The sequence below is a fragment of the Lissotriton vulgaris genome, chromosome 10 (assembly GCF_964263255.1).
Source record: "Lissotriton vulgaris chromosome 10, aLisVul1.2, whole genome shotgun sequence".
NCBI classification, from domain to species: Eukaryota; Metazoa; Chordata; class Amphibia; order Caudata; family Salamandridae; genus Lissotriton; species Lissotriton vulgaris.
Genome location: NC_141698.1, coordinates 65,310,758 through 65,335,882, shown reverse-complemented (window position 1 = coordinate 65,335,882; position 25,125 = coordinate 65,310,758). Strand labels below are relative to the sequence as shown.

General features: G+C 47.0%; 1 protein-coding gene across 2 annotated transcripts in view; it reads left to right on the top strand.

Moving 5' to 3' along the window:
• TRAF7 (TNF receptor associated factor 7) overlaps positions 1–25,125 on the top strand; it is a 183,420-nt gene that overhangs the window by 65,256 nt on the left and 93,039 nt on the right. The window contains exons 3-5 of one of the 2 annotated variants that reach the window (XM_086940486.1): positions 5,757–5,871; positions 14,552–14,609; positions 18,012–18,103. In XM_086940486.1, coding sequence (XP_086796612.1) covers positions 5,791–5,871; positions 14,552–14,609; positions 18,012–18,103 — 231 coding nt within the window. In that variant the 5' untranslated portion in view covers positions 5,757–5,790. Of the gene's footprint in view, positions 1–5,756; positions 5,872–14,551; positions 14,610–18,008; positions 18,104–25,125 lie in introns of both variants that reach the window. The other variant, XM_086940485.1, reaches the window with a different exon arrangement.

The window sequence follows — 25,125 nt, the reverse complement described above, 5'->3', positions numbered from 1 at the left end:
GTTTGGTACTCACTTCCTAATTCAGACAGACCATAAGCCCCTCTTGTGGCTAAATCAGATGAAGGGTGAAAATCCCAAACTGCTCAGGTGGTCCATTTCCCTACAGGGGATGGACTTTACAGTGGAGCACCGCCCAGGGACTGACCATGGTAATGCAGATGGTCTCTCCAGGTACTTCCACTTAGAACATGAAGACTTATCTGGTCAAGGTTAAGTTTAATGTCCCTGTGTTTGGGGGGGGGGGTTGTGTAGGAGAGTAGGGTCTGCTATCCTATGGTCACCCCAATTTTTGCTTTTTGCTTCACTGGTTTTCGACTTACTGAGGCTGTGGGCCTGCTAATCAGACCCCCAGCCTGCTGTTCTCTCTCTAAATTCATAATAAATGTGCTATAGGTACATACCACAATTGGAAATGGACTCCTTGTCAGCCCCTGTACCATGCACTATAGGTGCTCAGGGCATAGGTGCCACCAAGGCCTACCAGGGGCTGAAGCATAGCTTTTGCCACCCCTGGCTGGTTCTTAAATTGACACAACTGGCTGATCCCTCAGCTGGGGCAAGTGGGTGTAATCACCCCTTGCTTAGATATAGTATACCTATATCTAAACCTATATCTGGACACATATATAGCCTATAAGCCACTCCTATGGAAGGCCTCCTCAATCCTGTAGGCAGAGTGCGTGGTTTTATGTGAGATGGAGCTCTGGCATGAGCTGAGCCTGTCTGCAGCTGTCGGGAACAACTCCCTAAGCTGATCCGGGATAATGCCATACCATATACTCTTAAGCGCCTTATAACCCTCGCGGTTATATAGCAACTTTGGTTTGGCTTTATCAAAACATGTCGTGTAAGGTGTCATACGAATTGGAATACTACCCCCTCGCCAGTTCTGGCGACGGGGGTAGCATTCCACCCTTCTAGAGGGATAAGACATGTTACTTTACTGAAACGCGGTTGATTTAAAATGAGCCTCAGATCCACAAAATGGATGCCTCTGCCACAGACACGGGTCTGGCCTCCTGTTGCTGACCGAAACTCAGCATATGGTGGCCTGGACAAAGAGTTTCCTGTCGCAGGGCGGTGTCAAACCACCCCAGACAGGAGATAGTGGATTGTAGGAGGGAGGTTTCAAAGAAACCAGACACTGCCTGGGAAGCACAAGGCTGCCCCTTACATAATCCGGCCAAACCGGTTCTGGGGCCTCCCAGCCCCAGTCCCAGCGCGGCCTGGATCAAAGGAAAGGGGTGTAACCACCCCCCTCCTGGGTCCCACCCATAGGAGGGGACCTAGCAGGATGTCCAGCCCACAAGATTCGAATAAGAGTGGGAGCAGTGCCAATGCAACTCAGATCATCCTGAAGAAACATAAGAAACGAATTCTGGACCCTTCGACATTCTATTCAACATAGAAGCCTGAAGAATCTCCCTTGTGGTCAAGGAGTGACCACCCTGTGCAAACAGGCACCATCCAGCCCTCGACCCTTGCTTTGTTGCAGTTCCCGCCGGAACTCGAGCGACAGAGATCGACGAGATCAAGCTTGCCTGCCTTCTCCCAGCCCGATCCACAGTCCCTGCAGAGCTGAGACCAGTGTAGGCGACCGGAAGCGTGGGGCACGCCATCTTGAAAAGGCCACGAGACGCTGACCGTGCAGCCCACGAGTGACCCTCGAAGCTGTACACCGGGGTTTGAGAAGCCCCCACCCCGAGCTACACTTGCACCCAAGCTCACCCCTCCACACTCGACGAGTGCTGCGTGGGGCCCTTCTGCTTGTGTTGGCTCGACGCGTTGGCCCGGTCACTTGCCAGCTGGCTTGTGGCCCCTGTGCCGACGAAACCTTAAATACGACTTGCTTTTCTGGATTCTCCAGATCTGCACCAGCTCCTGTGAAAAGGAGCCCCCACTCTGACCCTCCTGGTTCGAGTGATAAGCAATCTCCCGATTCCGCGTGGATTGCTTTTGCCAAGTGCTGTTTGCTGCAATCTTGAAGCCGACGGTGCTGACGGCGAGAGCCCACGTGGGACAGATCGTGACCTGCTCCTGGACGTCGCATATACCCCCGCGCCCACGTGACAGTGGAGAGAAGCCTATCGACAACCACCTGATTGCGCCCGACATTGCCTGGTTCCGTCCTGGTTCCACCCTGGTCACTGCTGAGTGACCCAGACTCTGTCCCCTCTGCTTTCAGGTACTTTTCTACTTCGATCCACCCTTGGATCGCACCGGACACTTCTGCTTCACATCGCCTGCAGCTGCAACAGCTTCAAGCACCAAGAGCCTGCGTGTCAAAACCCGACGCCACTTCGACCCTGTGCACCCACGGCCTGTGGGTGAGGTAACATTGCAACGTTGGTGTTCCCACACTGGTACATACCTCTAGGGTCTGTGTCTAAAGTTTTGTTCCTCTAGGTTCAGCTGAAGTATCTTTTAACTCACTTTGTGTAACTTTTACGCACCATTGACATTGCATTGGTGCAAGCCGCACTTTCCGTGCTGCACCCGAGTCCCGTGGGCTACTCCCGACTTCAGCATTGCTAGTCCTGACTGCTCCCAGCGATTCACTAGGCCCTAGGCCTAACCACTGTTCGATTGGTACCTCTTATACCACTTTTTTAGTATATGGTTTAAGTGGCCACCGGCCCTCATCCAAAATTGTGCAACTTTGTATGTTATACTGTGCTTTTGATTTAACGCTTGTGCCCCTTTCCTTATAAAGAGTACTGGGGAGTAATTTAGAAATAAATACATATATTTTTATAATATATACTTGTGTGGTGTCCTTTCATTTGATTACAGGATTGTATGTGGTAAAACAGCTCGCTTAACACGACCTCTTAAGTTAAGCATTTAAGGCTGCTTAGTCCATGCTACCACTAGTATAGCTTGTCTAACAAGGTTGACTTACAACCAGACATCTTTGGGGTTTGTTTGGACTGATACCAAGTGGTTCCAGAATTGGAAACATTACATATCAGGCCAACTTCTCACAGGCATGGAATGGAAGGCAAAGCTAGAGACCTGCACGGGGCAGAAAATGAGCAAGCAGCAGGCCAACACCAACATGCAAGAAACTTTGTAGTTTGCCCTATAATACTGGAGAGTGCAATGAGCAGAAGTCCAGCAAGAAATAGAGCCTTGGTCTAATGGGTGGCCCGCAGGGAGCAGAAGAAGGCGTTAAGAATGGAAGTACAGTGAACCAATGCAGGGCAGCAAAGTGAATCCAAAGCACAGCAAAGGCAAAAGAGATGGAAGCACAGGGTAGGAGTTGGAGGGGGCACCGCAGGAAAAGAGGGCGCAGACATAGCATTCAAACAGAAAGAAGGAAGATAAAAAGCTGTAAGGGTATGTAAGGCAGCGGCCTTTGGTCTCTTAAGTGGCAGAAAATAATAAGAAAAGTCCGAATAATTGCTTTTTAGTGAATAGGTTGCACCCCAGAGGCAAAATGCTATTTTTTTTGTGGTGTGTCAAACACCCTTGCACCGTTCCTGAGTGGGACGGAGAGAAATTTGATGCAAGCTTGTTCAGGAGCATGACGGATTCTAGTAAAGCTGAGGACAATGGGGCTCATAGGAGAGTCAAGCTCAAGGCAAGCTAGTTCATTAAGAGGCAAAAAGGAACCTAACGAGGTCCAGTAGCAAGACTTACTACAGTACTGCATGAGCCAGGAGCTCCAAATGCTGGCAGTACATACTCCTTCCAGGGAGCTTCATGCATTTGATGAGTTTGTATGGGCTGTGAAAGACAGTCCAAGGTTCTCGCAACCACTTATCTCCCCGGTTCTTGGAGGGAGACATGAACCAATCCTCAAGAATTCAAACGGTTGCAGTAGTAAAGTCCTGAATTGTAGGTACTGGCCTACAATTTGTGTGATACCCCGCTGGAGGCAGGTTCACTAAATTGCATTGATAGGTCTACCACTACTGTCGAAGACTTTAGAGTAGGCAGAAGACTTGTGAGGCAGCCGCCACCATCAGAAAAAAGATTGTTTGCTACTAAAAAGTGAACTTTGCTGCAGTCAAACCTTTTATCTGCATTCTGCTAGTAATGAGAAAAACTGCATTTGTCAGTGCTTGTTTTAGTGAATAAAAAAGCAATGAGGCAGCGGAGTTCCATTCCTTAAAGCACATTTTTTTGACCTATGGGAAATCTGTTCTAGCTTAATTCATTAAAGTGTAATTACGATAAAATAAATCTCCCTCACTTAGGCCCTCCTTTTCGCTGCCGGGTGCGATAGCTCCTCTACAGATATGGCAGAATTCTCATTTGCAGAAGGTAATTCTTGTTTCCGCAGAAGCTTTCATTTGATTCATCTGCAGCATTTCTGACTGACTTGGTTAATATACATCTCGATTGTGATGGCCCATCATATTTGGGCCTAGTTTGTTGTCAAACGAGGGAGGAGGTAGTTGGAGCCCAGTGAGTATAAAGAAGCTAGTCCGATACTCTTCAACCCCAACTCCTGTACGGATGAAGATCAGAAGCAAGCCAGAAGAGTTTAATCTTCAGACTTTGCCTGAACAGCCTGTGTTTGGGTTGCTCCCTCCAATTTGGATTCAGTGCATCTCCCAAACCTCTGCCGTCAAGTTCTGTCCGTTTGAATAGTCTTGGGGTTATTAACTGGGCAGTCAGTGACTATGTTTGGCTTGCGGTGAAGTGGTCATTTTTGAAGATATCCCGATCCTTTGCTCCAGTCGACAATGGCTGGGGTATTGCACTTTGAATATGGCCCATTTATCTAGAGCAGGGGTCTCCAAACCGGTCCTGGAGGGCCGGATCCATGCCAGATTTTTTGGATATCCCCATTGAGATACATGTAGTAATTTTAAAAATCTGGCATGGATCAGGCCCTCCAGGACCGGTTTGGAGACCCCTGATCTAGAGGGCAATGGCGAGCTTCCAGAGCTGGTTTTAAGTGGTTTCTCCTTGGCAGGTTTAGGCATGTGCTGCAGTCAATCATTCCACTGCTTCTGGCGACAACAAGCAATACTCAGTTACCCCACCGAGGACACAGTTTTCTGGCCTCTTTCATCCCACTTCTACTGCAAAGTCAGAGAACATCTGCAGAAAGGATGGATGTGATGGCTCCTCTCAAATTTTTTAGTGTGAATGAACCGTGTTTGAAAATAGATGTGTGCGGGTTTGTCCAAGTAGGTGTATGTGATGCAGGCATTTTTATAGGGTTTGATTTGGCATTCAGCTTAAGAGTTGTGTCACCAGAAAGTTAAGGAACTGAGTGAAAGGCTGAAAGACCCTCATGATCATGTTTAGCTTTAAATTCTTCCATTGATTCTTAGCTAGAGAGGAGATGTATGGTACATGTTGGTGATTAAGAACAGTGCTTCATTCGCCTTGCTCATGTCCACATCAAGACTGAAAAAGACCTGTAGCACGATTGTGTATGATTTTATATTGATAGTTAAAAAAATTGAGAACATTATGGATACTACCAAAACTTTCATTCTATCCCAAATAGATTTTGTTATTTCAAGTTAGTTTCTTCTGCATCCTTGAGAAAGAGAAGTCATTTCAGCCCTTAGAGCGCCACATGTTCTGATTCACTGTGTGATAACGGGGAGTACTGTAACTGCGACTCTGTGTTTTTGGTCACCTTACCCCCTTCCTGAGATTTGAAATTTCCATCATCTATATATTTGGTGCTGTACTTTATCGTTTGTCAAATTAAATATCACAAAATGAGTTATGATCTTGGATGTTGAGACTTGGAAGACACTGCATTGAATTCCCCCTTTCTTCACTAGAATCAGAACTGTACGCCAATGCTGACCTAGGATTATGAGCTCGAGCAAGACTACACGCTACAACTGTTTCTCTGGTGGAGCAGCAAGTATCACCCCTGCGGAAACACCCCCTGTGGTAAGATTGCATGGGGTGATTACCTTCTCATCTGAGGGTAGATTTAATAAGTGGTGTGCGTCTGTACATGAATGCGTAGGAGCTAGGTTCCCCTTATTATTGGTGGGGCCCATAACTGGTTATATCAGGAACATTGAGCCAAGAAATCCTGCTCTGTCTGTGGGATGCCCAAACCCATTCGGATGATTTCCAATTGAAACCACTAATTTAATATTTTTGGATAGCACCAACCAACTAATCAGCTTAAGGCACGCACGATTCCCGACTTTTAGCCCTTATTGTTGGGAAGATCCCCTAAAATAGGTGAGGCTAATTATCCTAGGCAGTGTACAGTGACATCTGTTTGTCACGGGATGAGATGTCATACCACTGTCTACCATGTACTTGAATGGGTATAGAGCTATGTTCCAGCAAAAGCAGAGGTACAGACCTGGCTAGATGAATAATGTATCTGTATATGAATGCATGTGTTGTGTACAACATACATGTTTAAATATAAGCTGCATATTGATGTCTATATTTTGTTTTGCACTGCTAAGCATTGGTGGATGTCCAAGGCCGTGTCAGCCTACATTGAGAAAAAAAAAGATGTATGCATTCATAAACATTCAGTCATACATGCCATGCAATAAAACGGAGTTTGAGGAATTCAGAGATTGTTTAACCCTAGCTGACAAACTATCCCTTGCCCTCATCTTAGTTTAAGGACTTACCGTTACCTTATCTTAATCTCTGTACCCAATTCTATCCCTAATTCGTACCCATCCTTTGACTCCATACCTATGCTTAGTCACTATCCTAACCCTTGGTCTGGCCTGCTATTGATCCCCAACCCTAGCCTACAAACGGTCCATTAGCCTAGTACAAGCGTAAAGAGTTTTATCCTAACTCTGCCTCTACCTCATCCTTTCTGTTACCGTAATCCTATGTTAGTTCTTCAAAGCCGTTTTCCAGCTATTTTTACTGACCTTTTCTTCTAACTCACTTCTCTCTTTCTTTCGTTTTCTTTTTTCTTTTGTTTTGCTTTCTTTCATTTACTTTATTTCTTTTTCGTTTGCTGTCTTTCTTTCTATGTTTTATTTTATTGCATGTTTGTTCTCACTTTTGACCAAGAAGGACGGCACAAATACCACTTTAAACTGAGCGGATGAGCAGAGGTAGCCATCAGAATAATGTGGAAGGCTGTAGGTTTTTTCATTAATTTTGGGCTACACACACCCTCACTTACAAAGAGCGGAAGATCCAGATGAATCACTGCCCTTTAACTCGTAGGCCACTCTCTCATGTGTTTAAACGTGGTGTTGTACCTATGGGATGCCCTAACGCCAAAGAGATGAAACCCAGAAGATAAATGTGTAAGCAGAAGTCGCGGTTTCCTTCCTCCTTATCCAAGCTCCTGTTAAAAGAAAAGTATTTTTTCTTCAGATGTATTAATTTATTCAGTTTAGTGCTGCACATTTTTCTGTTAATCTTAAATTCCAAATTTCTGTATTTTGTCACCCCTAAAATAGTTACTTTTTTTATTTTTTAAAACCTTTATTGATAAACATGGAAATACAATAGCAGTCATATAGCCACCTCGGGTCGGCCGGCAACAGTTCCAATATCGTATCAGGATGAAAGAATACACAGCCCTTCAGCCGACAACCGTAGGGCCCGGCGGCAATTAAACAATCATGTTATGTCATACATTACTGTACAGGAGGAATAAGGTTTTTATTTTGTATTTTTTGAAAAAACCACCAACCAAAAAATATAAAGAAAATAACTGCAGAGGCTAAACGAAAGGCAGATACATAAGTAATCCTTCTGGGGAGGGTGTACCACATCCATAACTGTACATAGTCAACAGGAAGAGCAGCCGGGAGGGGGCAAATGGGGAACAAGAGGTAGCCAGCAACACATAGACAAAATCCAAACTAGAAGGAACATCATGCTAAGGGGACTGTAGCGCCTCCGGTGGAGGCTCAAATGGAGGGGTACAAATTTCACCACGATATTGGTTCCACTGATTCCATACCCTCCCCCATTTCTTGGGCCTGCCCCGAGCAATGTAGACAGTTTTTTCACGAAACATGCACCAGTCCATGTTTCTAGACCAGGCCGACAGACTCGGTGCCCTAGACGACCCCCACAATTGCGCAATGTCACGCTTGGCGATCATGTTACCCAAGGTGGCCCACTGCATCTGGGCCACATTATAATCATTGGGCTCCCACACATTTAAGAGACACCTTCGGGCCTCCGGCAAAAGCGAAACACCCGTCACCTCAGAAATAACACCATGCACACGATTCCAAAAGGACGCTACCGCCGGACATTCCCACAAAATATGAAGGAACGTACCCACCATGCCACACCCACGTTTACACAAATCATCTGAGACATACCCCATACGCAACAAGCGAGGACCCGTCATGTACACTCGGTGTAGGATTTTTAACTGCACCAATCTCAGACGGGCCGAGATTGCTACCTCCTTCGGGGAGGATATTGCCGCCTGCCAGTCCTCATCATCAAGTTCCAGTCCATTGCCGATCCAGGCCATGCGGAGCTGTAGAAGAAGGTCTGCTCGGTCGTTTATCAACTTTTTATATATAAGAGAGATCGTACTGTCCGGGACGTGCCCATCGAGTACTCTGTCCTCCAGAGGTGAGGATTCTGGAACGAGCGTGCCAGCCGGAAAAACAGAGGAAAGGGCGTGTCGGACTTGTAGGTACCGAAAGTATTCTCGAGGACCGAGTTTAAATTCTAGTTGCAACTCTTCAAAGGATTTTATCTTGTCCTTCCGCCAACGGTCTCCCACCTTACTAATCCCAATAAGGTCCCACTTATCAAACCCCTTAGTCGTCCACAAATTGCCCAACCTCTCAGCAGCGTAAAGTGGAGTCGCTCGAGTGAGAGTATCCGACCAGCCCATAGCAGCGTTAGCGTTGTACCAGACCCGCACCGCAACTCTGGTAGGCCCAGTCACTGCCATATCTGACCGTTTTGAATAGAGCGCCCTGTTATAGTCTCCGCCCGGCAGCAGCCATTTATCCATAGCAAAAGCCGGGTTAGAAGCCGGACCATACATCGCATGATTAACCGAGCTCAGTTGAGAGGCCCAGTAATATCGTCGTATATCCGGCAACGCAATACCGCCATCATACCAAGGCAGCGTAAGCTTGGCCAAGGCAATCCGGGGACGTCCGGCCCACAACAGTTTCCTTTGTAGGCACTCGATCTCGTGGAAGTAGCTGGAAGGCACTAGATCCAAAGTATTCTGAAGGGCATACAAAAATCTGGGAAGGGACATCATTTTGAATAAGGCTGCCCTACCCACCAGGGATAGAGGCAGTCTGCTCCAGGCCTTCACATCTACTTTTAAGCGAGTAAGCGGGGGGAGTAAGTTGAGCCGATACCTGACAGCCGAATCACTCAAAATATGGATTCCTACATATTTAAATCCTGTGGATGATATTTGTATAGGACAGTTGCGCAGTACGAGTGGTGTATCGTCTGTGAGCGAATACACACAAGACTTGCCCCAATTGATGACCAGTCCTGAGTTCCTTCCAAAGGAATTAAGGACGTCAAACAGTACCCCCAAAGATTTCCGAGGGGAGGTGAGGTAAAGGAGAATATCGTCTGCATAAAGTGAAATGCGGTCTTCAAAACCAGGGGCCCACCTGATACCCTTGAGGGATGGCTCCCATCGCAACCAAGCGGCCAAGGGCTCGAGGGCCAAGGCAAAAAGCAGCGGAAAAAGAGGGCATCCTTGCCGCGTACCCCTTCCCAGAACAAAGGGAGCCGACACTCGACCGTTGACGACCACCTGGGCAAGGGGCTCCTCATATAGTAATTGGACCCAGCCGATGAACACAGGTCCGAAGCCAAACTTCGCCAGAGCCGCCCATAGATATGGCCATTCCACTGTATCAAATGCAATGGTGGCATCTAAAAAAACCAAAATGGCTGGCTGACGTAGCGTCTCGGCCCTTGCCAGCACGCCATGAAGACGGCGTAAATTCAGTGCGGTATTACGGATGGAATAAAGCCAGATTGGTCCGGGTGTACCAAATCTCCGATCACTTTAATCAGACGGTTAGCTAATATTTTCGCCAAGTCTTTAGGTTCCACATTCAGAAGTGAAATAGGTCTATAGGAGGTACAGAATTCTCAGGGTTTACCCTCTTTAGGGATCACCACGATAGACGCTAAGTGCTGATCATGGGGAAGCGAACCCCTCTCCCTAGACTCCAAGAACATCGTGCGAAGATACAACGCCATTTTGTTTGGACACAACTTGTACAGCTCGATGGGTATACCATTTGGGCCCGTAGCTTTTCCAGAGCGGATGGAGCGAATAGCGAGTGCTACTTCATCAGTGGAGAAATCCGCCTCCATTGGCTCTCTATCTGAGTCGGACAGGCAAGGCAAAGCAATATCCCTAAGCAAAAGATGGGAGTCTTCCTCCGGCCGGTCCGAGACCGGTGCATACACCGTTCGAAAGCGACAAGCAAACTCCTCCACAATCTCCAACGGATCCGTCACACGTACACCATCCACTCGTTTAATCACAGGCACCACACGATTCAATCTCTCCCTTTTGTCCAACCAAGCTATCAACTTCCCCGCCTTGTCGCCCACATCATACAAACGGCCCTGTTGTTCTCGACTCATAGCTTTCGCGCCATTCGTAACCAAGGCTTTATAATCAGACTGCTTCAGTTGCAAAACATGCACTTTTTCACGCTGACCCCACTCTCAAGATCCCTCTCCAAAGCCACTATATCAGACTCCAACTGTTCAACCTCCCCATTGTGGCGCTTCTTGGAGCTGGCGACCAGCGACAGTGTCTGGCCCCGTATCACCGTTTGAAAAAAGCTTCCCATAGGGACACAGATGATGACACGGATTCCACATTGTCAGCGAAGTAGTGATCTATAGCTTTAATCACCCCCGCCCTAGTCTCTGGAACATGGAGATGCCAGGGATTAATTGGGGCGACCCGGCCCCCTGCTTCTAAATGGAGATCTATATGGGTCCATAGCGGGGAGTGATCCGAAATGCCTCTAGGCAAATGTCGGGTCTCTCGCACCGTCGTGGCCTGGGCTGCGGGCACAAGGAAATAATCAAGTCTGGCTAAGCTCCCATGGGCCCCGGAGTGGAAAGTATATTGGGCCTGCCCTGGGTGAAGCATCCGCCAACAATCCACCATACCAAACGTTTCCAAGAAACCACTAAGGCAGGACTGCGATGGCGTAAGAGCCCTGGGAGGATGTCGATCTTCCAGGCCATCAACCACCGAGTTGAAGTCCCCTCCAACCACCAGAAGCCCCTCAGGAAGCCTCCATACCAATTTCCCCAGGTCGACAAATGTGGTGGCCTGTAAACCCGGGGGGACATATACCGAGAGGATGGCAACCGTTCTCCCCTCCCACCTACCAACAATAGCTGCATATCTACCCCTGTCATCCAATATCGCTTCATCAATCTCCAAGGGAAGGGAACTACGGATCATAACACCAGCCCCTCTAGAGCCCGAAGTGAATCCCGAGTGTGCCACCAACCGGTAGCCCCTCCGGTTCATTGCATGGAACGTGTTCCCCACCAGATGCGTTTCTTGCAGTAGTACAATTTTGGGGGAATGGCGCTTCACATATTGGAGTACAATTCCCCGTTTTATTTTGTCCCCCAAGCCGTTGACGTTCCAACTCAAGATTCTCAACCCCCTACCCCTCATCCCGAAAGGGAGTAGTCGGTCCCCCAAACCCCACGAAGGAGACACAGAATAAGCAACAATACGTAGCCTCAAGAACAATGCAAACAAGAAAAAGAAAACCCATCCCCCCTCCCCCTGAATACCAAAACAACAACCCCCCACCCTGCACCCCTGCAATAAATCAGAAAACCACCCCATTCAGCAGTGTGCCTGTCGCCCTACCCCAGAAAACTAAACTACAAGTAGAAAAGGAAAAAACCCCCGGAGGAGGAAAAGTCCCCGAACTCCCCGCCGCCCCAGGGCTTGTCTTGAAAAAAAGTCATTGACCCAAAAAAGGGATAACAATCCACCGTAACACAATACAATGGTAGCACACACCGGTGCCCCTACTCCTCCTGGTCCCGTTGGCTGCCTTCAGCGCCTCTGGATTGTTCTGCACTGTCCCGTGGCATAGATAATGTGTCCAACCAGTCACTGACCACCTCTGGCATGTCAAAGAAGAGCACCCGCTCATTATGTTCGATGCGCAATCGGGCGGGGAAAAGCATAGCATACGTCATGCCCAGATCTCTTAGTCTCCACTTCACCCCAGTAAATCCCAGTCTCTGCTTCTGCACCGAAGGGGTAAAATCAGGGTAAAAGTTGATGGATGCATTCTCGAACTTAGTGGGGCCTCTAGTCCTCGAAGCTTGCAAAATGGTACCCTGTCTCTGAAATTAAAGATCCGCGCAATGATAGGTCGCGGGGCCGTCCCCTGCTTGCGTCTGCCGCCCGGAATTCTGTGGGCGCGCTCCACCGCAAAAAGGTTACTCAGGCCCTTAGGGGCGAGGTGGTTGACGATCAGATCTTCAACGAGCAAGTCTGTCGATTGATCGGCTGAGGACTCCGGAACTCCGACTATGCGAACATTATTGCGCCTAGCACGACTTTCGAAATCCTCAAGCCGGCGGGCAAACTGGTCACTCGAGGTCCGAAGAGTTCGGATCTCAGTCTGCAGTTCGGAGACATCCGTGGTAAGACTGGCTGTCTTGACATCCAACGACTTGACTCTCTCGTTGGTTTTAGCCAAGTCCGCCCTGATCAGGCCCACATCCACTGCCACCATGTCGATCTTGGCTGCCAAGGTCTCGTATTGTTGGCCCATCGACGATTGTATGCTGGCGATGGCGCCCATCACATCTCGAAGTGTTGGCTCCTCCGACTCCGGGGGGCAACCACCAAGGTCCTCCGGGGTTTTTCCAGTCCCGCTGGGCGAGCCCTTATTGCGCGCAAATCTGTCCATAATGGTGGTCTGAGTCACGCCACCACGAGTCGCATTCTTGAGGGACCGCTTGTCACTCTCAGACTTGGCCGCCATGGTGGGTTGCGCGCCCCTCAGGGGCTTTTGGGACCTAGTGTAAATGGCTCCCCCCAAGGAAAACCACGAGAGGTTGAAATGCGGGGCGTCGGTGAAGATCAATCAAGTGACTGCGTTCACAGGCCAGCTCGAGCACTAGGCAGCCACCTCCGATCTTCGTAGCCAGAGAAAACGAAAACGAAAGTAGACCCCAGGTAGCCGTCCCCTACCACAGGCCGTTGTTGTTCAACTACTTTCGGGGTGCCCCAGATGCCCAAGTCCCGGGATGAGCCACGGTGTAGGCCTCCAGGCTTCAGGAAGGAGTAAGTTGGGCGCCCGGCATCCGATTCAAAATCTGAAAAAGGCCTTTCAGATCAGGAGAGTCGTGGCTAGTAGAACCCGTCGTCAGAAACAGGATTTGCGCCAGGATAGACGGTGGAGGCGGCGAGGGTTTCGGGAGCTCACAGCTCACGCGACCATCTTGGATGCGCGCTAAGCTCCTCCTCTAAAATAGTTACTTTTGTGATTAAAAGACATGGCTCCCTGAACTTATTCTCGCTGGTGGCATGCTCGTGAGGGCTTTAGGCAGCTTTCTCTCTAACATTTAAATTGCTGAAAGCATGGTGAAATGGGGATCCTATTAGTGAGTGTGGTTTCTCCCTCTGTCCTGGCACGCGCACTGTACACTTTTCATGCACTCCTTGTAGTATCTAAAGAAGCTTGTTTACTTGTAAAGTCTTCTCTGTGAAGGGAGTCTCCCTTCGATGCTTGTAAGCTGTTCACACCATTGAGAGGTACCGGATTGTGGATAAAGACACAGATAAACAAATGCATAGGCCTACCCACAGGATCCTTGGCTGTAAATTGCCACTTAATTGTAGGCAAACCATATATACTCTCAACGCACATTTACTATCCCTTTATCATCCCAATCCAGAAGATGACAGATCATGTGTGAAGGGAGAATGAGGCAGACTCAAGGTTCGCCCTTCTGCAATGCTGACCATTGCCAGAGTAATAATTGGTAAGAAAAAATCAGAATATCATTAACCCATACACAATTGGACTAAAGGCAGAAGACTCGAACTCATCAGATACTAGATTGGGAAGATGTCATTCATTGTAGGAAGTGGACATTTAAAACCTCTCTAGAGCCCCCTTAAACATGGCAGCGTACTGTTGAAGATGAGCGTCTCATTCACTGTCTCAAAACTACGAATACACCCCAAAAATTGAAGCATGAATTTGTACAGCCAGGCGAATTCTAAACAAAGTAAAGAGACTCCTGATCCAGTTTAGTTTCAGAGTATTTTACAACCTCTATCCGAGGTGACTGACATCAGAACATTTCCCTGATGCACCCAGAGGGTGTGTGGCAAAGAATTGCATCACACGTCCAGAGAGCTGAGTTCACGAGCACATCCTGTGCCCCAGCTACTTCGGATTTTATAGGTTTGTTGGTTAGTGCAGGCAGAGAGTTTCGCAACTCCAAAATTCTCAGTATGTCGAAACCTGTTTCTCAGCACAGCCCAGAATTAGCTGTAGGAAGACCAGCACGCGTGAAGAGAGAGATGGAGGTGTAACGTCACAAGCAAAATCTTCTTTCACTCTTATTTCCTTCCCTCTTTTTATTGCAGACAAGAATGGAAACCACGTTTGGACCTGCGTTTTCTGCGGTGACCACTATCACAAAAGGTATGTTCTGCTTGGGGGCTGTGCATGCTTTTTCAGCCTTTGTAGTGGAGGGCAAGATCAGTAGATACTTTTCTGTATAATCATTTCTGAGAGACATACATTCAAAGATATGTTATTGTGTAATCCTTTCTAGTAGACATACATTCTCATTTAAACTTATGGAAGTGCAAATTTGTGAATTAATGACTTTGGGCCAGATGTACGACGCTCAAAATTGCGCCTCGCAAATTGCAAGTCTTGCGACTTCCAATTTGCGAGGCTCAATATGCCATCTATAACAGTGTGGAACACACTGTTTGTGGGTCCCAATGAGGTCGCAAATTACGAGGCTCATTAATATTAAAGAGCCTCACGCAATTTGCGAGCCCCTTGGGAATGACAGGCCCTCCCAGGTATGGTGACCACCATGTCTGGGACTGCTTTCAAATAAAGCAGTTTTTTAATGCAGCCCGTTTTCCTTAAAGGAAAACGGGATGCATTAAAAGAAAAAGAAAAAGTTTTTGTTTCATTTTTTAAGGGCAGGTATTGGTCCATGGGACCACTGCCTGCCCTAAAAAATATTTTCAGAGACAGTCACTAAGTGGAAGGGTCCCCTTCCAAATTGCGACTGCATTACCACCCTCTTGAAGAGGGTGTTAATTTGCGAGTGTTTTGCAACCGCAATTGCGTTCACAAAATATTCATACATTGGATTGCGTTGGCTATTAGAAAGGGAATGCCTCTTCCAAATAGCGAATCGCAATTCCTAAATAGCGAGTCGCAAATAAATTGTGACTCGCTATTTAGGAATTGTACATGGCACAGGGCCATTTTGCATGCGCAAACGGGTCTCAAACCTGTTTGCGCATGCAATTTAGGGTTGTACATTGTCCCCTTAATTCTCAGTAATCCTTTTCCTTCAGATTTAGAGAAAAATTACCAGTTTAAAGCACTTGTAATGGTTTACAAGCAAGTGCAGGAAATCATGGTAATGGTATATAACCCTTTGTTAGACCTCATTTGTTTGTGCACAACATTTAATCTGAAGGATATACAGAGCAGTAATGTAGAGGGACGAGTGAGCCGGCTTTGTCATGGCCCAAACAAGGGGTGGTGAAGCACCGATTCTATGTTGTGGCACTGTTATAAGGCAGAATATAGTGGCCCAGGAGAACCTTTAAGTGGGGGCAAGAAGAGCTTTTTTGAGTGCCATATTGAAGTTATTGTTGAACTGCCAACAAGGGAAGTGTTCCACCCACCACAAAAGTACTCTCCCTCCAGGGATGAGACCACCTGCAGTAGGAGCACTTTATTCCAGCTTAGAGTGTAACATTTCATCAGACTAACTTTTAAAGGGAGGTTGACGAGTGGACTTCTGAAGATGGGTTCAGCATCAATAGAGTTCAGCCATGGAAGTGGACCAGGCTGTCAAACTGAGAGGATGCAGCATTGCTGCTCTTCATCTTTAACGCGGCCATTTTTACTTTCAGTTCTTGTCTCACATTGCTATCCTTGCTTTATTTTATTTATTTTCTGTAGTCCAGCAGCATGTAACATGCTCTCAAGCTGCCTCGTGTTGAAGCACACTTTCCTCTATGTAGCATCTTGTTGGCATAACGAACGGAGTACAGGACTCCGACTGAAGGCTCATCCCCCATCTTTGTGCGTCCATTTGACATCAGAGCTGAGCTCTGGTGTTGGTCAGAACTGTAAAAGAAGAGGAGCAAGTCGAGAGGCAGTGCGCAATTATTGAGTCGAATGAAGTAATATCACAGAGCCGGCTGCCCGAAAATGTGCAAGCGCAGGATCGCACAGCTTTATAAAGTCATGCAGAGGACTTCTATTCCAACAATTCATGATATCTTTCTTTAGATTCCGTTCCCAAGGCTTGGAGGAGCTTCATTGGCCCCTGTTAAAGAAGAGAGTAGCATTTAAAGTGCTGTGTATTGCGCATAGCGCGCTCCATGGTTTTGGACCGGAGTACTTTAAGAAAACATTTTCATGGTATATCCCTAGAAGATGCTTACGCTCTGCTACCTCCAGAAGAATCAGGGTTCAGAGAATCCACACTGCTTCATGGGGTGGTAGAAGCTTTGTACACGTAACATACATTTTGGAACATGCTCCCTTAGTATTTGAGAAATCAGAGGAATCTGTTGATTTTTCGTAAACAAATTAAAACATGGCTTTTCCATTTTTCGATATAGGGTATGCGGGCTTAGCTATGGTTCCTCTCCTTTCTACAGATGATAGTGCTTAGATGCCTTCGGGCTTTTGCTGCGCTCTGTAAAACAAAAAAATAATAGTATCATACAGCCATGAGGCGGGCGTTCCTTATCAACCTGGGAATTTACTAATTTTTTGGTTTTCCTAATCTGCTGCATCAACTCACTGCCCAATGAGTCTTACTTGTATATTTTGAAGCTCTATGAAGTGAAGCCTGACCCTACATCCAAGACTGGTGTGTGAAAAGAGAGCTTCTTAAAGACTTTCCTTCTTCATAGGCATACCCTACAATGATGTCTTGAGACCGTGCATTTGGATTTATTGCAGAAGTCTGTTCAACTGCTGTGTAATGTGCTGACCAGCACTGAGCAGAAGGGAAAACTGGCTTTATGATTCATTCACCTCCTTGTCTTATCTAACTTTTACTCACCTCTCCGTTGATCCATGAATCTGCGTCCTCTCCCCTTAGAGTGTAAAGTCTGTGGGTCTTTGTGCAAGCACAGGTAAGATTCCTGGTGTCTGGAAGTAGTCTGGTGCCCTCTGTATTGAGATGGAGGCTTTACCCCATTAATTGTTGAAGTCTCTGAATCCCAGCCTCATCCTCCGTACAGAGGAGTCCATGAGCTATTACACTGTCGTGTCCCTGGGTTTCAGTCACCCTTTCTTTGTTCCTGTGCTCTACACCCTCTGATCTCAATGCCAATGGAGACTAGGAGCTCTCTCTCTGGCACTAGACTGGGTGCCTCCTGGAAATATGTACCCATGTTGGTGACCTGCTCTCTCCGCTGTCTCTAGAGTCTAGCTCTTACAAGCCCACACTGAGGAAACCCATGCTAGCTAGCTGTGGTGTTGTGGTTTGACTGACAAACATCAATATGTAATCAGAGTTTTGATCGGGGATAATTTTTTAGATGCAATGATGCAGAATTTGTAATGTTTACCTCAACATTGGTATCAACCTTGACCTCAGTGACCAGCACATTCCTTTGTTACAGAATCGAGTGTTATCTTATTAGGATAAAACAGATCAACCAAGACGAGCATCCAGTGTGCGTTAACCTAGAGTGGCAATGTATGGAGGGCAGAGGAATATCAAGGGGACCAGAAATCTGGTTCTTTTACAGCTATATTTTGTTTTCAGTGTTTGACATGATAACTAAATAAACCACTCTACCGTTTTCTTCTGTCTCTCAGCAGCCGATGGGACCAACACCTTCAAACAGCACCGCAGGACTCCTTCCTCTTCCAGCACACTGACCTTCTCCCCCAGAGATGAGGACGATGTCATGGTAGGTATTGGACATCAGGTGGATGTCTCAGTGAGCTGATATTGCGTCTGTATGGGAGCCTAGCTTGGGGGACTTGGAGCCTGGTATTATTGGGCAGGATTCTGTTAAGGACTGAGATGTTAACAGGGCTGTTATGTATGACTTGTAGTCCAAAGCAAACACAAGGAGATGATGGACGGAGTGCTGAAACTTTTCAAACACTCACCAATCTGGATTCAAGCTAGCCTGGCTGATGAGGGCTGTTGGCCCGAAACCGATCCCAGGATGCTTGTTTCCGGTTCGGGGAAGACATGGTTTTTCAGTTCTGGCTGGACTGTTCCCATGAGGCACAGGGTCAAGACTGATTTGCATATAGCTGTGTCTGAACTGGGGTGGCAAAGTGAGCTAAAGAATGATGATGGGCGGCAGGTAATAGTCATTTGTAAAGTAAATAGAGCGCACCACCTTGTGGGCAGACTCTTACAAGCTCCGGTGTTGACATTTAAGTGCAGGTGCCGAGCCACTGAAACCCCCAGCTCAAATGAAGCACTGCTGTGGTGGGCGAAAAAGGCATGGGGTGGAATCAAGACTAGAAAGTGCTGATGGCAAGCTCCTATGGCAACACGTGGGCAACAGCCAAGTACTATTTGCAGACAACCAACCTTATTATATGACCGGAACTATGGCTTCTGAGATGGAGGACTCTGAGTTCTAACCCTTCGCTGAGGTACCAACTGTTAAGATTTTCTACTGCACATCTTTAGGATAACAGGAACTCCTCTGATCGCTGCTCTTGTCTTTACAAGCGGATTCTTTTTTAGATCTTTTACCGCTGCTTCACTGCCAAAGGCAATTGTCCCGATTGCCTGGCGGAGGGTGCAGGGCGCCTAAAATGGTGGCGGTGCCTAGCAGGCACTGTCCACCAAATTAGGATGTGGATAAACAAAGGCCTTTCCATGGCGGCGATGCCGCCATGGAAAGGCTGGCAGGGGTTTGGGTTTAGGGGCCCGTTGCCGGTCCCCCTTGGGTGGGGGTGTGTTGCTGCACTGGGGGGGCACCCATGGTACCCCCTGCATTTCCCTGCACTGCGTGTCAGGCACCGCTTGGGGCCTGCCACGCAGTGCATGCCGTTTTCACATTGCGAACGGTTTTGCAGCATGCAGCGCTGTCCGCAATGTTGAAGGCCCTGGATGAGCCCGCCAGTATGGCGGACACATCCTAATATGTGTGGTGGGACTGATGCACGTCTGGCGGGCGGTCCCACCACCGCAACAATGGCGGGCTGACTGATGTCCGCTCGCTATCATAATGAGCCCCTAAGTGCCTGAGAGAGGGAGCTGCAGTTGTTCAGCTTCTTAAAGAATAGATTTAGGCCAGGTATAGACTTCTGAAAGTTAGTGCACACAAGGGTCTGTAAGTTGCTTATCGAAGGGAGCGTCTGAATGTATTAATTACAGATTATACAGTAAAACGATAAAACATTTGTGTGTACTACAAAGAGCAATTAACCCTGGCGTCTTCTTGGCACTGCATTTCACTGAGGACCAGAATGTTTACACCTTGTCTTCGTTCGCAAGGAGGTGTCCTAGTAATCAGTTCATCAGTCTTGTAGCAGCATTGTAAAGTTGTTGCAGTTGATGAAGGAAAGGTGGCTACTAGAGACAGAGTCCATTTGTGTATTTAGCATGAGAATGTCATGTCTCTGAGATGGACGTAGAGTCTTCTTAAACTTCCTCACAATAGAGTAACCTGTGCTAGTGATAAATTAATTGAAGTCTAAAGATAGAATTTTGTATTGGTAGAGAATGCCGTAACCATCCTCAACCCAGTTTCATCTCCTCTTATACACTGACTTTATGCTTAGTTTTGACCATGTACAGTGCTTCACTACATTTTTGGCTGGATTCTTGCTATAAAAATACTATATACAGACATACATAGGGAAGCTGTGTTTCTTAATCACGGTTTCTTAACTCGGGCACTGTTCCAGTTCCACATGCTAGTGCCTCATAAAACGACTAGCCATCAGGGTGGTAGGGTAGGGTAGGGTAGGGTGGACACAAAAAATAATAATAAAAATAGACTTACCTTTTATCTTGCAGCACAACGTCCTCCTCTCTCGGAAGCTTCCAATGCAGGAGACAGTACTATCCAATCCTGGCTCTGCTCTCACAGCGTGAAAGCAGCACCGGGATTGGATAGAGCAGCCTCTCTCAGCGCTCCTAAGAGCAATGGAGGCCTTCTGTTTATGTAACCCAGATTTCTAAGACACCTAGGTTAGAGAACTTTAAAATGTGCATGTCTGGCTGGTCTCCCCAAGATGGCCGGCCAAATAGACATGCAGATTTTAAAGCGCCCAGCTCTCTGCTGCTGCCACTCAGCAGCGCCGCCCCCACCCCGTCCTGACACTTAGTTCAGGGTGGGTTGCTGAAAAATAAAACTGTATTAAATCAACTTTATTACCTTTTTATTTTTCAGCTCTGGGGCTTGTGGGGCGACGCTCCTCTGCTCAAAAGGAGGAGCTGTCCTTGTAGCCATTTGGGCACTGAAACCCAGTGTGATGTACTTCTTCATACACCATTAACTTAAACTCTCTCCCAACCCGACATAATGACCCACACCAAATTGGCACTGTTGTTGTTGGTGTATTTAATTGTGCATACTGACTGGCCAGGTCAGATATCCTCCCTTAACTGCAGCAACATCAAGTGAAAATTATTGGATACGTTGATTTATTGAAGGATCTTTTTGTGTCCTTTAAATACTCGTCTCAGCCTCTCATTCAGTTATGGCAAATCCTCATCTCAGCATAAATATTTTAAATACAATAAAAGCTGTTCTCCTTTTATTCTGCATGCTTTTCGTTGGAAGGCTCGATAAATTCAGCACTCGCTGCTGGCATCTGAATGTCGTCCCTCATTCCTTCAACTTTCAAGGTCAGTAAACGGAGTATGATAAACTTGAGTAATGGTATCAGCTGTGATTTGCAGCATTTCTAAACGTCAAAACTACGATCGGCAGTGCTGTATTAAAAAAAAGTTTGCTTGTTCTCTATAACCAATCCGCTTTGTACTTTTTGAAGGAATTTTGATGCTCAAAAACAAATAATCTGTGCTCTTTGTTTACATCTGCACTATGTTCTTTAATTGAATCTGTAAAAGCTTGCATTGGCTGGCACATTCTGCACAACGTAATTAGATTTTCAGGGTACCAATTAGGTCTTTTTAAAGTTTTGTGGAATCTTTATATAGAGAAAATACATGAATTCAGTTTTTTCTTTTTAGGTCTCGCCTAGACAGCGTTTCAGAGCATGCGCTGTATCTTTAAGACCTTTTATTTTCTAACGTGGGCTGAGGCCGCCTATTTCTTACCGTTGGTTTGCTTCATTGTCGCTCTCATTTGCTTGCTTCTTACTGGTCAGCTATCATTGGCTTACTTCCTCTGTGTGTGTGCCCCTCCCCCGGAGAATAGATGCATTACTTGTGTTCTTCCACTGCATTTTTTTAAGCACTACTGTTTTCTTTGTGTTTAAGCACTATACTAGAGTGCGCCTTTTCTAGCCAGCTCCCTTGTGTACTTCTTCCACCCCTTCTTCCTCCCTCTTGTCCATGTTACTTGCCGCTACCTACCCACCTCCCTCCATTGTCTGTGTTGCTGTGTGGCCCCAACTGCCATCCTTTCCTTGCTGTTGACTGTGTTGTTGCTTGCTCCATCTGCCATCCCTTCTTCCGTTTTGTTGCTTGCCCCCCCCCTCCTGCCCTGCCTCCTTCTGTTGTATGAATTGTCGTTTGACCTCAGCCCCATCCTCGGACTGTTAGCGTGCCCATGATCCTTCACTGTCCATGTTCTTGTTCCCAGCTCCTCCCTACTGTCCCCCGTTTACCTTGTTCACCATGACTCACCCTCCCACTGTTTTGCCTTTTGCAACTCCCTTGTGTTGCCGGCGCTCCTGCCCCCCACGGCAATGGCGGTGATGGATGGATGGCGGAGGAGCAGAGGAACGGAGGAACGGAGGAGCGGAGGAACAGAGGAGCAGCCTTTCTCGCTTTCCCACTCCGCTTAACTCCGCTCGACTCCACGCTCAACTCTGCTGCAGACTGCAAACCGCAGGGCAGGGGAACGAGCCGCTGACCGAAAACGGAGGAACAGAGGAGCAGAGGAGCTGCTGCTTTCTCGCTCAGCACGACACTGCTGCTGACCGCCGGCTAACTGCAAACCCTGGACTGGATCCCTTTTCGTTATACCTTGTGTTGCCTTTTGCCCCTCCCCTGTGTTGCCTTCCACTTTAGCTCCCTCCACCTCCCAACCACCAATAAGCAGAAAAAAACCTCTGACTCAGCTATTGATGGCTTTGTCATAGCACTTTTTACACACACATTCCGTTGTCCAGGTTATTCCCCCCCCATGTCACCTCCCTACGTGTTTTCTCCCGTCCCAGCCAACAATTAAAACAAAAAATCGCTATGACATGGCTGCCTCATATTGTTTTTTTGTTTTTTTTTTCACTTTCAGCTGCGCTCCTGTACAACAGGACTAAAACACATACAGAGTTCAAAAAGCCAATAACTCTCTTGTAGGTGAGACCTATTGGTTTTGCCAATGCTTATTTGCAAACTAGCTATTCTCTGCAGCAGCTACAATTTCTATGCAACAGTCGGCACACTAAATATTTCTGAGTGTGCTGGGGCTGTAAGCTCTATCAGAGGGTTTTACCTGTATGGGATGGTGCAGCATTTGGGATTGGGGCCGGGATCTAACCCGATACAGCTCAAAGAACTGTGTGTCAGAGACTCGTTTCTTGCACTGTTTCTAGAGCAGCTTTGCAAAGAGTCCTAAATCTGGCTTGGGATCAGGTTCTAACCTGAAACAGCTAAAATAATTGTGTTTCAGAGATGTGTTTCTTGCACTGTTTCTAGAGCAGCCTTGCAAAGACTCCCACATCTGTTTAGGGATCAGGTTCTAACCTGAAACAGCTAAAATAATTGTGTTTCAGAGATGTGTTTCTTGCACTGTTTCTAGAGCAGCCTTGCAAAGACTCCCACATCTGTTTAGGGATCAGGTTCTAACCTGAAACAGCTAAAATAATTGTGTTTCAGAGATGTGTTTCTTGCACTGTTTCTAGAGCAGCCTTGCAAAGACTCCCACATCTGGTTAGGGGTCAGGTTCTAACCTGAAACAGCTAAAAGAATTGTGTGTCAGAGACGTGTTTCTTGCCACTGTTTCTAGAGAAGCCTTGCAAAGACTCCCTCATCTGGTTAGGGATCATGTTCTGACCTGAACTGTGTTTCAGAAACGTGTTTCTTGCACAATTTCTAGAGAACCCTGGCATAGGGTCTCACATCTGGCTATGGATCAGGTTCTAACCTGAAACAGCTAAAAGAATTGTGTGTCAGAGACGTGTTTCTTGCCACTGTTTCTAGAGAAGCCTTGCAAAGACTCCCTCATCTGGTTAGGGATCATGTTCTGACCTGAACTGTGTTTCAGAAACGTGTTTCTTGCACAATTTCTAGAGAACCCTGGCATAGGGTCTCACATCTGGCTATGGATCAGGTTCTAACCTGAAACAGCTAAAAGAATTGTGTGTCAGAGACGTGTTTCTTGCCACTGTTTCTAGAGAAGCCTTGCAAAGACTCCCTCATCTGGTTAGGGATCATGTTCTGACCTGAACTGTGTTTCAGAAACGTGTTTCTTGCACAGTTTCTAGAGAACCCTGGCATAGGGTCTCACATCTGGCTATGGATCAGGTTCTAACCTGAAACAGCTAAAAGAATTGTGTGTCAGAGACATGTTTCTTGCACTGTTTTCAGAGCAGCCTTGCCAAGAGTCCCACATCTGTCTAGGGATCTATTCTAACCTGAAACAGCTAAAAGAATTGTGTGTCAGAGACATGTTTCTTGCACTGTTTTCAGAGCAGCCTTGCCAAGAGTCCCACATCTGTCTAGGGATCTATTCTAACCTGAAACAGCTAAAAGAATTGTGTGTCAGAGACATGTTTCTTGCACTGTTTTCAGAGCAGCCTTGCCAAGAGTCCCACATCTGTCTAGGGATCTATTCTAACCTGAAACAGCTAAAAGAATTGTGTGTCAGAGACATGTTTCTTGCACTGTTTCCAGAGCAGCCTTGCCAAGAGTCCCACATCTGGTTAGAAGAATTGTGTGTCAGAGACATGTTTCTTGCACTGTTTTCAGAGCAGCCTTGCCAAGAGTCCCACATCTGTCTAGGGATCTATTCTAACCTGAAACAGCTAAAAGAATTGTGTGTCAGAGACATGTTTCTTGCACTGTTTCCAGAGCAGCCTTGCCAAGAGTCCCACATCTGGTTAGAAGAATTGTGTGCCAGAGTCGCGTTTCTTGCACTGTTTCAAGAGCAGCCTTGCAAAGATTCCCACATCTGGTTAGAAGAATTGCGTGTCGGAGACGTGTTTCTTGCCACTGTTTCTAGAGCAGCCTTGCCAAGAGTCCCACATCTGTCTAGGGATCAGGTTATTTCTAACCTAAAACAGCTAAAAGAAGTGTGTGTCAGAGACTCGTTTCTTGCTCTGTTTCTAGAGCAGCCTTGCATTGAGTCCCACATCTGTCTAGGGATCAGGTTCTGACCTGAACTGTGTTTCAGAAACTCGTTTCTTGCACTGTTTCTAGAGCAGCTTTGCAGACTCAGTCCTACATCTGGTTGGGTGATCAGAAGATTGGATGTGGAACCAGGGGACCTCTGCTAAAGTTCTCCCGTTACCAATTTAAATAATTCCGAGGAACATCTCCTGATATTTAGGGTCACTTAGAAGACAGTATTGGGATCGCATTATGTTGAAACATCAGAAGCACTCGTCTGAAACCGTATAAAAAATAATTGAACATGTCAACTTTGTTTTTAATTGCTACTCTGGCGCATTGAAAGTTAGTCGCCAGTGAGCAGAACGGCCATCACGGCTTGGAGCACTGAATTCCCCTTTTGCTCTCATATTTTCCCAGGGCACGTCTGTGTCCTATTTCACGCCTTCAGCCTTCTTTCCTTCTCCCCCACCCCCGGTTCCTCTTTGCCCCCCT